Raw genomic sequence first — 15,198 nt, forward strand, 5'->3', positions numbered from 1 at the left:
CTATCCATGCATTTTTGGAAATATCACAATAGTAAAGCAGATAAGGTCGAATATTGGGGAATAGAAAAACATAATTCCCATTGGAGGGGAGACAATTTGGTTAGGGAAATTAGTAAGAAGGAATCTCTATGGATTTATGAGTTGGGGAGTTTGGCCCCAGGTGGTCTGAATAAAGAGTTCGATTTAGCATGTTATATTAGTGATATTTAGTATATATGGGAATATTTTTAATATACTCCATATTCGTTCTGGCTTTAATATGTTTTCTGGTATTATACATTGTATTTTTTCTATTCTGTATATTATTATATTTTTTATTTTTTCATTTTATTTATTTATTATACCGGTATATATTTTTTTTATTATTTGTTATTTTTATATATATGTTTTCTATTTTACACATTTTGGTAAAAAATGGGTTTAATGGATTATATATTGATATACTTCAGTATCCTAAAGGATTTAACATCAGTCATCTTTTTTGTTACATTGTAATGTGTTCACCTTCTGTCCAAGAATGGGAGTGACATGTAGCGTATAGTTGGAAAGCAACATTGTATTTCCTTAAGTAAACATCAGCAGAGAAGATTAGAACGTATTAGAATCACGGCCCCAAAAAGATGGCCGCGCACATGTTAACTACAATAAAATGGAGGACAGCCAGTATATAAAAACTGAATGGAGAAGTGAACGTCCAATCACAAGCCCCTGATGAAGCCGCGTGACCAGAGGCGTAACGCGTAGGGGAGGGGCTACGACGTCACTGGCCATTCGAAGACGACAGGTCTACACAAGGCTGGCAGTGTTTGGCATGCTGTTGATGTATTGTTGGTGATATAAAAGCGGTTTTTACACTATTTAAATGTGAGTGCAACTGGTACTTTAATAAAGCACTGTTTTTTAAAAAAGATAAAAGCACTATTTTTGGCAATTTTCTTTCCACTTAGGGTACTTGCCAAGGAAAGGAAAACAGGAGATAATCAGCATAAGAGGGAGATCCCAGCAGGAATAGGAGACGGGAATCAGCCTGAGAGGGACCCACCACTCATATCTGGTGCAACAAACATCAGTCCCATTAAGTGGACAAAAATGTTATATGCCTGTTACAAGCTAATCTGGAGAGGGCACCTGCCAAGGAAAGGAAAGCAGGAGATAAGCAGTATAAGAGTAAGATCCCAGCAGGAGTAGGAGACAGGAAGCAGCCTGAGAGGGACCCACCACTGTTCATATGGTGCAACAAACATCAGTCCCATTGAGTGGACAAAAAGCGTTATTAGCCTGTTACAGGCTAATCTGGAGTTCAGCGCACATCTTATACTCACTAAGGAAGTTACCTGGAATTATTTATTTGATTTGAATCACTGGGAAAAGTCACAAATATTTTTTTCATTGAAGACTGATTAATTTTTATATATTTTTTGTATAATGAGCACGGGATGACATTTTGATTTCATGTGACTTTCTGTTTTTCACAAGTTTATTAATATTGATTTTTTTATATATTTATTGGAAATATGTATTGATTTAATATTCAAAGAAGGAGCGCAACATATTGTTTTTATGTTTTTGAATTATTTGCACATTTAAAGAGGATGTGTTGTATGTTTGCGATCCTGTAATAGCAGTAAGTGGCTCGCAAGATACATCTTTGTTTTTATTTACATAGTTAGTCTGGCTGAAAAAAAAGACAAAAGTCCATCCAGTTGAACCATAGAAAAAAAAAAAGTTATAATCCTATAACCACAGTTGGGGAGTATATAAATAATCTGAGGCCTGGGACAGCCCTGTTCTTGTCCAGTAACAGACGTTTCCAGTCTTAAGGCCTTCTGCCCTTCAGAGCAGCCCAGCTGAAGTTTACATGTGCTCATGAAGGTCTCAGCTAGGTAAGAGCTGGGGCCTTACCTGAAAACTAATTGGGGGATTTCACTGGGAATTTGGCCTGGAGAGCCCATGGATGAAAGTCTGGCTGATAATGGAAAGCATCCAAGTATCCATGGACATTTTGAGTATAGAACTGAGTCTAGGATCCTAGTAACTATTTGCTGTTACCCTTGTTAACAATTTCCAGTGGTTGCTTGGGCTGGGACAATTTTTCCAACTTCTCAGTGCTATCCACTCCCTTGGTTTTGACTAGAGAGACTGTTCTAAGAAATACTGACAAAAGTGAACAGTGTTTTCTTGTTATGCACAGTATTGCTGGAGTATCCAATAGCTACCTAGACTGATATCTGAGCAAGAGTGAGTGAATGTTACTGTGCGCATGACTGCTTCTACACTAATCTAGAAGAACCTGTGGCAATTAGCAGTCCCTTTTGGAGGTAAGTGCTGCATGGAACTTCCCTTTTCAGGTAAAGTTTGGCCTTAAATAGCCATTTCTACGCAACACAGCACTACTTGAATGAATGTGTTTGGGAGGAAAATGCAGTGTTTGAGTACAAAGGTTGCATCTGACCTGCAGTTCTGACACAAGACATGCAGCGTATAAGCAGGCTGCAATTTAGCTAGCTCAGTGCTGCCCAGGATGGGAAGGATAGGATTAACCTTGGTTGCCAGGCTATCCTCTTGGCAGTCTTTTTCGGTCCAGCCCACTGATACTGGATGTATAAAAGGAACAGTGGCCTGGAGCCCGGACAGAGTCTTGCTCTTGCCTGTTTGCCATCAATCTGTGGCTGAAGAAGGATCAGCGTTTCACCTTTCTGCCATGATGTAGAAACCTGGGGGTTCACTCTGAAGACACCAGCTGCTGGACTCTGTTGATAACTATAGACATTGATGGACTCTACCTTTGCAGGGATGCCATGGCAGCACACAGCCTAAGTTAGGGTTGAGGGATGTAGGGAAGAACTGTGCTTGTGCATGTAGACTTTTCTCATATTTTGCAGTTTTCTAAGTAAAGTGTTGAAACTTTGCCTTTGGCAGTGTTAGTTTTGACGTCAATATTCAATTTAGTTTTAGTCATAGTCTTGATTAAAATGTCATTTTAGTTTTAGTTGTATTTTGGTTGACTGAAATCTAATGGGTTTAGTTAAATTGTAATGAATTATTTAAGCATTTCTCTACAATTTCCAAACTCATTATATACTCCTGGAAAAAAATCTAATAACATATTATTTATAGTATTAAGGTTTCAACATGCACTACAGACACAATTTTCGCCATTGTGATATATAACCACTGTTAATTTCAATTTACTTTTCGTCATAGTCTATTGACTAAAACGCCATTTTAGTCACCTGGATTGTTTGTTTTAGGCATATTTTAGCTGACTAAAATAGTGTAATTAATTAGATAAAATTAACACTGGCCTTCAGCCTGGTCTGAAGTTATTACAGGAGTGCACTGCATATAACTGACACATTTCACACATTTCTACAGCTTGGGTCACTGGACACAGGCAGCAGAGTCAGTCAAGCGGTTACCAAGAGTAACGGAAGCCAACAGTGAGTCAACCTGCCTGTCATTAGCATGTACCTGTCTCGCATAGTAATGGAATCGGATCGGCGCCACTGAGGTCCCCATCCATTACAGAGATACATAAACTGAAGCGTTAAGTCTAGTACACACGCACAGCCTGTTCTGCTACTGGGAGAGGTAGCAGAAAACGCTGAACAGGTAAATGTGTGCACCTGAGAGTTAACTGGACAATTATTGTGTAAGTATACATGATGTAGGTTCATCTCTAATAGTGGAGGCCCGCCTTAAGGTTCAGTATTACCCCATGGCGGCCTCAGCCTTGTCCCAGGACACGAATGAAGATGGCAAGTAAAGGTACCCCATGTGTGATGCAGTGATCCTGTTACAGGTACCTAGCATAGCCCTGAAGAACGAGGAGGACACACCATCCAACTACCCTTAACCCTTTGAGGACCAAGGAACGTATTTGTCCCATGATTTTAATTGCGTGTATCATCTGATTAAGAACTTAAAACCCTTTTTTTTTTGGTTTGAGTCAAAATATTAGTTCTTATCAACAAACAACAAATGGATCTAGCTTTTTGCCAATTATTTCATGAAATGGCTTAGTTACAGCAACTGAAGTGTACGAACTTTAAAAACAAAAAAATTGATTCTTTTGGCGTTCCAAAATCTTACGGTCCTCAAAGGGTTAACAAGCACCCAAGGGAATTCAATGCAATACAAAGTAGGTCCAACACAGCCTCTGAACTGTTGTCTACACTTCTCAATGAAAGTTAATGGGCACCTATGTCAAACAACACGTGTCAATACCAGCCTTTACATTCTGTCAATTGCCAGCACAATGAAAAAAAGCTGGGGTTGTATGGATGCACTCCAGAGAACCCTCATAATCGTGGAGTACAAGGAGAAAGCATGGCGAGTGTAAGGCTGGATGCAGCGAGGTAGAAGATGCTAACGGCAGAAGACACAGGTGGGAGGGGAAGAGGAGTCGGGTGAGTCATGGGCTCTGATGGAGGGATATAAAGCAATGGTGCAGGTGATGCAGGACATCACTGACACGGAGAACTGAAGTGACAGGGGGGTTCCTACACAGCCCGTCCCGTTCAAGTGAGAACAGAGAGCCCTAATTGCGCCTCCAGTGACGGGGTGTCCTCAATGGCGCTCTTGCGAGGCACCGTGCTGTTCGCGGCCGGAATGCTGCTACTTGTGTCCGCACTGCCCGGCGAGCTGAGGGGGCAGAGAAGCCCGGTGAGCGGCACAGAGTACGGTGTAAAACTGTGCGGACGAGAGTTTATCCGTGCAGTCATCTTTACCTGCGGGGGGTCCCGCTGGAAGAGGATACCTGAGGAGGACCAGAGAGAGTCCGGCTTCGTGAGGAGAGGTGAGCAGCCCGCCAATTTCTACCAACTCAGCGCGCGCATTCCAACTGAGGCACTTCACCGCCTCCTCAAGGGGACCCTGATAGAGTCTTTTACATTCCCTTAGTATAGGCTGGACACCTCATCTAGTGAGGATGCAGAGTTTACAAGTCGAAACTCTTCCATAGCTTGCAAAATTTGGTGTAAACTGTTCCTGTAGTTTATTTTGATAAAAAAAACGTTGTGCAAGTTCTGTGAACAATGACAATTAGTTTTAGGCTCAGGTGTGACAAGAAAACAAGAGTTTTGTGTAACGCCTACCTTTTATGTGACAATTGAATTCACGTTATGTCAATTTCCCTAGTCATACATTGTTAACAATCATTTTCGATGTGTAACCAAGAGCTGAGTGTTCCAGCTGAGTTTGGTGAAATCCATTTTTTGCCCCTTTGAGTTGAGTATTTGAAGCAATCAGATCTATAACTGCTCATTTGTTTTATTATGTGTAAGGTCAGCTTGCAAATCACTGTCTGGAATGAGGAAAAAAATATTTGGGGGGATTTTATGGAGGTGAGACAGTATATTACTTCTATTTTAGGTTTCATTTGTTTTAAGGTGTTTACTTAGGTTTTGCATAGGATACATAAAAAGGATAATTAGTTTAATTAAAAACACAATGCATAAGAAGAAACATACATCTCATGCATTGGGGCACTTAGTACCCAGTATCGTATAACAGGGATTTGTAGTGTAACAGTTATATACTGTAGAACAAGAGCCAATCACACTACAATATTCATACCTCCGCTCCTGACCCCATATTTGTGACAAAAAATGTAGGATGTAGAAAAGACATAGGTGTCCTTTTATCATGCAGCGGTAAATGACCGCTGCTCAGTTCTCCGGCATTCTCAGAGGAGAGAGTTCTCCACTGAATGCCTTTTTATGAAGCGGTGTAGATCACTTCTCCGAATGAAGAGAGAAGCAATCTACAAATGCTTTCAACGATGGAAAACGGCTGCTTTTGCTATAATCTCGCTAGATTACAGTAAGAGATCAGTCAAACACCGTTCAATAAGCAGCGGTAAATTATCGCTGCTTCATTTGGGGTTCTTCCGATTCTCCAGCACTGGGCTAGAGAATCTGGAGAGAGAACACAGATCGCCAGTAAAGGGCTGATATCGCTTCTTCATATACTGGCCAGCTGTTTGCTGAGATGATCAGTGGAGAACATGCTCTCCACTGATCATCTCTGTTTCCTAAACCACTAATTTATTTATGTATTATTTATTTCAGGTACTTATATAGCGCCATCAATTTACGCAGCGCTTTACATATATATTCACATCAGTCCCTAACCCTCAAGGGGTGTACAATCTAAAGTCCCTAACTAACATTCATACATACACATACTAGGGCCAATTTTGACAGAAGCCAATTCACCTACCAACATGTCTTTGGAGTGTGGGAGGAAACCCACACAGGCACAGGGAGAACATGCAAACTCCAGGCAGGTGGTGCCGTGGCTGGGATTCTAACCAACGACCCTAGTAATGCCAGGCGGAAATGCTAACCATTTAGCCACTGTGCTGCCACTAATGATCGGAGATCAGCAACGATCCTGAGTATCGCCACTGATCTCTGTTTCATAAAAGGACACCCAAAGCTGGCCATACATGGAGCAAAATTCAGCCAGTTCAGCAGGGACTGATCAAATTCCAATCCATGTATGGGCAAGGTAGTTGTACAGAAGTTGATCTACCAATTGATGTCCGTACAACCGCTCTGTTGGAAAAATCCCCCTCAATCAGCGCCACTGGCTATAGCCGGCAACGCTGATCAGTGTATTCTGATGCTTGGGAAATCTCCCCGCTGTCAGAATACCAAAGCTCAGCGGAGGATTTCCTAGATCAAATGTGTGGATGGGGGAATCAGGTCTCATATATATATATATATATATATATATATATATATATATATATATATATAAAAAAAAATTTTTTTTTTTGCACACAAAAAACAAACAAACAAGCTGCCTTGCAATCAAGATCTAAAGTGGGCATATCTGAGTAGCTTGTCATGAGGGATTCTAGCTGTACATTCCAGATTTTATAGAGTATTTTTGGCCAATCTCTGTCCGTATGTATTATCTTTGCATTTATCAGGCAAAATACTTGTGTTAGAGTTAGAGGTTTGATTCAATTAGTATAGACATCTTTGCCTGCAAAAATAATAAGTACAAAATATGTTGTTGGACCAGAGGAACAAAGTCGTTCAAAAGGTTCTGGGGCTGGAAAATCTCACGTGAGTCTCTAGCATGCAATATAATGCTTCCCAAAAGGCAATGATGCAAAGGTAAGTCCAGAAAACATGATATAAGATAGCTAGGGAGCCACCACATCCAAAACACTGACCCCATACAGTACAGCCTATTTGGCGTGTAGTGTAAATGGTGTAGAAACATATATTGTATGAGCTTATCAGCCATACTGATAGTATCTGCAAACCATATATTTGTTAACTCCTCCAAGCTATTTTAAGTTTTAGGTACGTGACCTTCTTTAAAAAAAATGGTAAGTTTAGGTGACCCTCAGTGTGTCAGTGTTGACAGTTATTTCACCTAACTTTACTTTGTATTACACTTTAAAAATTCCTTGATATTTTTGTTACACTGTTGAAAAGTCTATCTTGATCATTTTGCTGATTAGTCAAAGTCCTTTAGGCAGCTTTGTTCCTTCCTTTAAGTCAAGGTCATAGTAAAGTTTCAAATATGTTAACTGTCAAACTATGACAAAATTTTATTTCAGCAAATGCACTACATTTTGAGAATATAAAACAATACAGGGGAATTTTATGATTTATAGTTTATTTGTTCTATATATTTCCAGTAAGTTCTGCTACCACTGACCCGTACACTAGCACTTTAAAACTGCCCAAAATATAAGGATAGGCTTTTGCATGCTTACTTTTATACTTAGGCAATACATTTACCAGAATGTATTCATAGACACAAGTCGGACTTGCTTAGCTTTGGACTGACTATACATGGCTCAACAAGACTAATTTAAACCTTAACTTAAACACAATTTGTAGCAATGGAACCATTCTTGAACTGCAGTCACAATCGCTTGTGATTGTTGGAAGCAACTGTTACCACACAAAGAACATTTCCAGCATGTTTGAAAATCTTTTTGTAATTTATAACTCGTCATTGCCTATTCTATGGAGAAAAATGAATAAAGCTTCAACCACGTGCACCATGAAAGCACACATTGCTGAAGAATAGACAGATGTCTTGCCACCTTTTCTCATTGAGATATCTTCCCATCTAAAGTCTTAATGATTTACATTCTGACAGTCCAGGTCAGATATTTATATAGTTGTTAAGAGTTTGCAATAAAGAGAAAACCAATAGAATACATCCGTTTTGTGTCCATTAGTTTGTTAGTGGATGTAGAAATATTGTATTTTTATGGGAACTTTGTGTCAGTGCCATTTAAAGGGTAATCTTAAATGTCCATTATATTTAGAACTCGTTTGTCACACTCCAGTGGACTGGTTCTGTAATTTTGAAGACATTTTGTATCTTCTCCAAGCCACGTTTTCAACTCCAATGAGAGGCACATACCCCAACATTTATATCCACACAGGTAACACAGCCATCTTGATCCAACCACCATGGAAAAGCAGAAAACCTCTTGAACAATAACATTTGCTTTCCCTTGAACAATCACAATAAATAGAAAACATTTGCATCATATTCTTTGGTGTCTATAATAGGTGTTTGATAAAACACCTAAAATCAAGTATCTTCTCACAGAACACTGGTGTTTTCCCTTATCCTTTAGTTGATGTTGGGCATATGTAGAATGATCTGTTTTTCAAAGAGGTGATGTTTGGTCATTCTCTTATACACAAACAATTTCTTACACACTAGTAAAACATTCTTTGGTTTGATAGGGATATGTTATCAAATGGCATGATTTCTTGCAGATCATGAAAATGTTTACCAGGCAGAATCTATTTGTCACTGTGCACACAGTAACTAATGTAAGAATTCTTTAAAAAAAAATTTGCATAATCCTAAATAGTTTCTCTCAACCTTTTTTTATAACAGAGAAATCCTTGAAATAATACAGTATTTACATATCAGGGAACTTCTGCTGAATGTTGTTATATCTATAGCTCATTGTACATTAGCGTTATCAGTGAGTTTCAGAGAAAATAAGAAAATAATTTTAAAATGTGATGTACCTAGCCTATTTACCACCCAAGTGGAGAAATCTATAAAACCCTGATTCTATAATAATTTTGAACAATAATAAAACAAATTATAAGTAATAGCAAGAAAAAACAATGCAGTTCAAATTGTATACCTGGGGCAACACAGTGGCTAAATGATTAGCACTTCTGCCTGGCAGTACTAGGGGCGCTAGCTTGAATCCCAACCACGGCACCACCTGCCTGGAATTTGCATGTTCTCCCTGTGCCTGTGTGGGTTTCCTCCAAGTACTCCAGTTTCCACACTCCAAAGACATGCTGGTAGGTTAATTGGATCCTGTCTAAATTGGCCCTAGTATGCATATGTATGAATGTAAGTTAGGTACTTAAGATTGTAAACCCCTTGAGGGTTAGGGACTGATGTGAATGTACAATATATATATGTGTGTAAAGCACTGCGTTGCATATTCTTGATTAAAAAAAATAAATTGTGTTCCTGGTTGGTATTTTGCATCGGTACAAGAGGCTTTAAAACAACAAATGATGAGTAAGTTATGATCATCAATTTTACCTATTTATTGTTATATATTTTGCATTTACAATACATATTGATCTGCAATTTTTTTTTCTATAGTAGAGAGCAACAAAGCTGTCTTCTAAAATGTTAGTCGGCAGAACAAAAGTGTAAGGGTTGATAACAATCATTTACAGCACTTTCTGCAATATATCAGACTGCACCTTTTATTGGCTCAGAATAGTGAAAAGGTCATTAACTGGTTGCCATGTATTCTGCCCATTTCATTTTGGCTTTTCAGATATAACTGATTGTAGAGTGCTATTAAAACCTTAAAACAGAGTTAGTAGATGACATAGATTCTTAATAAAGTTAAATAATAAGTTTTGAAATCAAACACAGGTAAATATTCAGAAACGTTCTAAATGTTTAATGTTTTTGTTTTTTGTTCCCAAGATAATTTGCAGGATTCCACTAACAGAGAAGTAAACCCGCTGATGGTACAGGCACTTTTAGGAACTAACCTGGAACAGCTCCAGAAGCCTGATTTTCACTTAAAACAGGAGCATTTGTTACAACATCCCTTTATCGCCTACGATGATTTCAAAGACCGCATTCCAGTATCAGAGGATTTTAGTGAGTACATGCATCAAGTGGAAGATACAGATAGAAAAGCTCAGCGTGAATCTCAGAACAGCGGTGCTCTAGGTTCAGAATGGTTCCCATGGACAACATTCTCTAGGACAAGGAGAGAAATGTCTATTGGAGTAGCAGGCATTTGTTGCAAATGGGGCTGCACAAAAGCAGAAATCAGCACTTTGTGCTAAGTGAAGAGATTAATGATGTACATCTCATATACCTTTTGTTTGCATAGACTTAGAATTACTGTGAACTACAAACGTATGTCACAAACACTGACTATACAAATTATTTGGTTGATCACTCTTTATACTTTAACCAAAGGCCCTTCGTGGCTTATTTATGTTAAAGTGGCCCTTTTTTATCAATATGTTATTTAATTTACTGTTTTATATTAACTGAACATTCTATGTCGTTGAAACATGACAGAAATCAAGTTGGATTTAGAATATGAGTTTACAGCTGGGAAACTTTGTAAATGAATGACTGTAGAATGCAAGTTTATTATTCTGTTGATGTAATGTTACAGGAATGCTGTACAGAATATAGACAATATAATACATTGTGGAATTATTATGCAGATAAAGCAGCAATTAGAAGCAGATACAATGACTTTTCAGTTTCATCTTCCTTGCAGTTGAAAATATGACATTTTTGACATTTCAGTGTAACCATGAATCTTTGAAGTAAACAGGGGACTTTAGACAAGTAATTTCAGTTTGTAGTAAAACATTAATACATAAAGTCCTTTGTGTTATACTTTAAGTAATAGAAAGTGTGTTAAAAATAAAACGTTGGTTTGTGAGCTTCACACATATAAGGGATTGTTTACTAAATGGAAAGAATGTAAGTCCGTAAATCAGGTTTCTTTCCATATATACCTCTTGTTAGAGCATTGTAAAAGGTAAAGAAAATTCCTATTTTCCATAATGTGACAGGAAATAATGAAGCTACCGGTTTTCAGCTGAGCTACCAAGTCAAAATATATACACTGAACAAAATTTTTCATTTAGTCTTACTTGCACTTTTACAAAATACTTTGCTGTGTGTTTCTGTAAAAGGCTAAGTGGTTTTGTCATCTTAGCAAGAAAAGGGCCCATTTGTCTGCCTGTGGAAGACCATGGAGCTCCCCTTTCAATGCCTTGTTGAAAACAGGTGTTTTTTGCACTATCCTTACTTGTATATTTATTGATTTACTAGTTTAAAGAAGAAATATCACTCTCATTTTTTTTATGTGTTCTGTTTCCCAGGGGACAAATGTCATGTAGAACTTTGTCCCGTTTTCCTATGTGCTGTGTAAGGCTAGCTGTAAGATTGTACAGGGTACCCCACCTTTCTCCATAGCCATCCAACAACATAGCTAGCAAGGAGATGGCTGCTTTGACAGAGAACACTGTTCTTTGTCTCCAAGCACTTGCCTGCGACAAGCATCCCAGAAGAAATGACGGGGGGGTTGCCTGTCAGCTAAAATGTTCCAGGGAAGTTCTTGCAGATTGAGAAAAGTGCCTTCTGTCAAAGCAGCCATCTCCTTGCTAGCTGCATTGTCTGAGTCTGACTGCCCCTGGAGGGAGGAAGGGCACCCTGTCCAACCTGACAGTTAGCCTTACCACATAGGAAGGTGGGAAAAAGTACTTTGTCCCCTGGAGAACAAAACACGTTAAAGAGGAAGTCTTAATTCCATTCTGTTAAGTGTACAGTCAATACATCTAGATGTGGACTTTCTGGAAAATTGGTGAAATTGGGTGACCTTGCTATTCCATATAGTCATTTTTTTAGAAGTATACTGCAAGGTTAGAAATATGAAATCTGCCATTGTTGGAGCCGTCAAGCCCCCCTTTGCTTGCAAGTCAGTGACCTGTTACAAGCATGTGTATGTTATGAATTGCAACATATACATGCACATGCTTGTTGTGGGTCAGTGATTCAGTAAGCAGTAAAGTTGACAAAGATGACAGCTTTGAAAAACAGGGCAGCACTTTAATATTCATACCCTGATAGATTCCTTTCAAGCTTCACATTCCATATTCTGCACCATTATTATGTGGTATATGCTTGTAGTTAAGTAAACATAGTTACCAAGGCATTCCATTGAAAGTGTAAGAGGAGACAGATTCCCACAAACTATTGCATTAAGAGCTTTTCTAAATTCTCCTACTCTGTCCTGGTGCGGGCAGAATACTACATGTACTAACACACATATCCTGGACAAGCATGGAGCTTTCCTGATGTGCACAGTTGCTCTTATCCAAACGTAATCTTTTGCACCTGAAATTTACATTTTTCTTTTGATAATTGACCCCTATAGTTTATCCTCAATAATTTTTTTTATTCAAAATGTACTGTTTGTTTATTTGGGTATTGCTAAGGGGACAGTGGGAACTTTTTGTAGAGCACATATATCCAAAGGTTATTGGAAATGCTTCATAAAGTGTATAACTGTTGTATTAATCCCAGTTAATTTGATTTATAGCCAGACAATTCTCTTGGCTAGAAACTAATTTCTGAATGCAACACATGCCAACTCAAACTCAGATATCTAATAAAGTACTTTGAGCAAACTAGTTCTGCCCACTGGAGTCTTACTTGCATTTCCCTTCATTTTTTCCATTGCAACAAACATGTTATTTATAGAGGCTGGTTGTACCAAAGAAAATAAGCTGTACATGACATAAAAAACAAAGTGTGACTCACATTGTTACATAGGAGTGGTCCTGAAGAGTCCACAACTGCACAGATAACAGTAGTGTGTACTTAAACAAAACCAGACTCTAACATTAGGGGGCAATTACAATATATGTGATTAATAGTGTACAGTATTACACCGATGATGAGTAAAAGACACTGAACTACGGCGGCGTTGTATGAGTACATTTTCAGTTGCTGATTACTACAGAGTGACTTTATGGCTTGGCTAAACCCAGAAAAAGAGGGGAGTCCTGGAACACACCAATTTAAACCCAAGTAGCATTGGTGTTTTTACACAGGTTGCCGTGTGTTCCAACCAGTGATCCCAGATTTTATTATACTTAGAGGGGCAACCTTTATGTATGCAGACTATTTTTTTGTAGGGGAGGGTAATATTGATTTCTACGAACAAGTATTAAAATGTGTGTATGGGGGGGGCTTGCATTCAGTTGTCAGCGTTTGGATCAGAAGAGAGCCAAGCAGGCACTGTTTGGAGTTTACAGTCAATGGGAACCATACCATTTGCAGCCAACAATCCTGGTTTTTAGGATAGGCCCAAAATAGATGGTAAAAGTTGCCAGGGGCATTGGAGCATAGTGGGCATTGTGGAATATGGGTGAGTCAATACTTGACTATGCGGATAGGGTCATGAAGGCCCTATGCAGAAAATGCAGTTGGCTTAAACAGCTGAATAATTTGGGGGAAACTGATTTATGATTATCCAGGATTTCCTCCTATTCTGCAACCACTACTCTCCCCACACCAGTTTTCCAGCGAGTCTTAACTTAATAGGCCATTCTAGGGGCAGAGGGTGTGAGAAGGATATTAAAGAAGGCAGAAAGCAGTTTTTTGGGGTCAATGCTATAGACAACTTGTAAGAGCAAGATGGGTGTTAGCATTGGGTACACACCTGGGAACTGGTTATGCAGGGCATAGCAGAATTGAAGATATTGAAGCAGCATAAAGGTAGGGAGTGAAACCACTTGAAAGGTTTTGGGACCACTATGAGATAACATGGTGTAGGGAGAAGCCCAGAGGTCTGGGTTTGGTAGAGTGAGGAACTCAAGTAGGTTGTTGTTGAACCAAAGAGGTGTATAGGCGTGAAGTGTGGGGATATTCAAACTGGCCAGTGCCAGATTCCAGACTTGTAGGCAGTGATAGACCAAACCTGCTCCACACCTGATCCGTGCACCCCTTGTAGTATGATCTGTAGGGTGGCGTGGGTGATGGGTGTGTAAACTAAGGTCTGATAGCATAGCTTTTGTGCTTTATCCAAGTGATAAAAAATAAGAGAGTTGTACTGCTTAGTAATACAGTGAGGAACAGAAGTATTTGAACACCCTGTGATTTTGCAAGTTCTCCCACTTAAAAATAATGGAGGGGTCTGAAATTCACATTGTAGGTGCATTCCCACTCAGAGAGACAGAATTTAAAAAAAAAAATTCAGGAAATCACATTGTATGATTTGTAAAGAATTTATTTGTCTTGCACTGCTGAACATAAGTATTTGAACACCTGAGAAAATCTGTGTTAATATTAGTACAGAAGCCTTTGTTTGCAATTAAAGGTTTCCTGTAATTCTTGACCAGGTTTGCACACACTGCAACAAGGATTTTGGCCCACTCCTCCACACAGATCTCTAGATCTGTCAGGTTTCGGGGCTGTCGCTGAGCAACACGGAGTTTTAGGTCATATACTTCTGTTCCCAACTGTATGTATTAAAGTGAGGCGGGGCAGTTCCCCCTAGACGGCTTTTTGATGTTTGCTAGAGTAGTTTGTGCCTGCTATTGCCCCAAACAAACCTAATAAAGAGTCCATGGTTTTGAAAAATTTTAATGGTATGTAAATGGTGGAGTAACATAGGATGTACAGAATGGGCGTAGTATGATTTTGTATTAGTTTTTTTTCCTGCCCATAACCCAAGGGAAGCCAGGCCCATGTTTGCGTTTATTTTGTGATTAGGGCATTTAAGGGTTCCACATTTAGCAGCTAAAGTAAACCTGCCAAGATAAAAATACAGGGGCTCCCACTGCAGATCTCTAAATGAAAATGCTAGCTGCCTGGCTCACTTGTTTTATGCAACTCCTGATGGAACTTTGGATCATTGGTGATAGAAGTGAACCTTTTCCCCGGTCTTGGGGGATCTTGCACACTGAAAAATAATTTCTTTTGGAATTGGCCTGTATTTGGCTCCATCTGCCTTAACCTCAATCCTGACCATTTTTCCAGGCCCTGCCAGAGACAAGCATCCCATATGATGCCACATATAAGGGTTGATTTATTATAGGAAAATAGACTGTTCAGTCTGCAAGGGAAGTTGCAGTTTGTAAGTAATTTTTTGCAAGAGCTCAGTGAATCAGGTGA

General features: G+C 39.1%; 1 protein-coding gene and 1 long non-coding RNA gene across 2 annotated transcripts in view; one reads left to right on the forward strand and one right to left on the reverse strand.

Annotated features, from left to right (window-relative positions):
- Window positions 1–4,829, reverse strand: part of LOC149461596 (uncharacterized) — a 22,225-nt gene extending 17,396 nt beyond the window's left edge. The window contains exon 1 of the long non-coding RNA XR_016312827.1: window positions 4,731–4,829. This is a non-coding gene — a long non-coding RNA (uncharacterized LOC149461596). The remainder of the gene's footprint in view (window positions 1–4,730) is intronic.
- Window positions 4,446–12,710, forward strand: LOC149461597 (relaxin-3-like). Its single transcript, XM_089678141.1, has 2 exons — window positions 4,446–4,798; window positions 9,967–12,710. Exons 1-2 carry the CDS (start codon window positions 4,573–4,575, stop codon window positions 10,335–10,337), a joined length of 597 nt encoding a protein of 198 aa, XP_089534267.1. The 5' UTR covers window positions 4,446–4,572; the 3' UTR covers window positions 10,338–12,710.
- Window positions 12,711–15,198: the final 2,488 nt, after the last annotated feature.

Source organism: Staurois parvus, unplaced genomic scaffold (assembly GCF_062004578.1).
Source record: "Staurois parvus isolate SC_StPar_1 unplaced genomic scaffold, SC_StPar_1.0 ptg000198l, whole genome shotgun sequence".
Lineage (NCBI taxonomy): Eukaryota > Metazoa > Chordata > Amphibia > Anura > Ranidae > Staurois > Staurois parvus.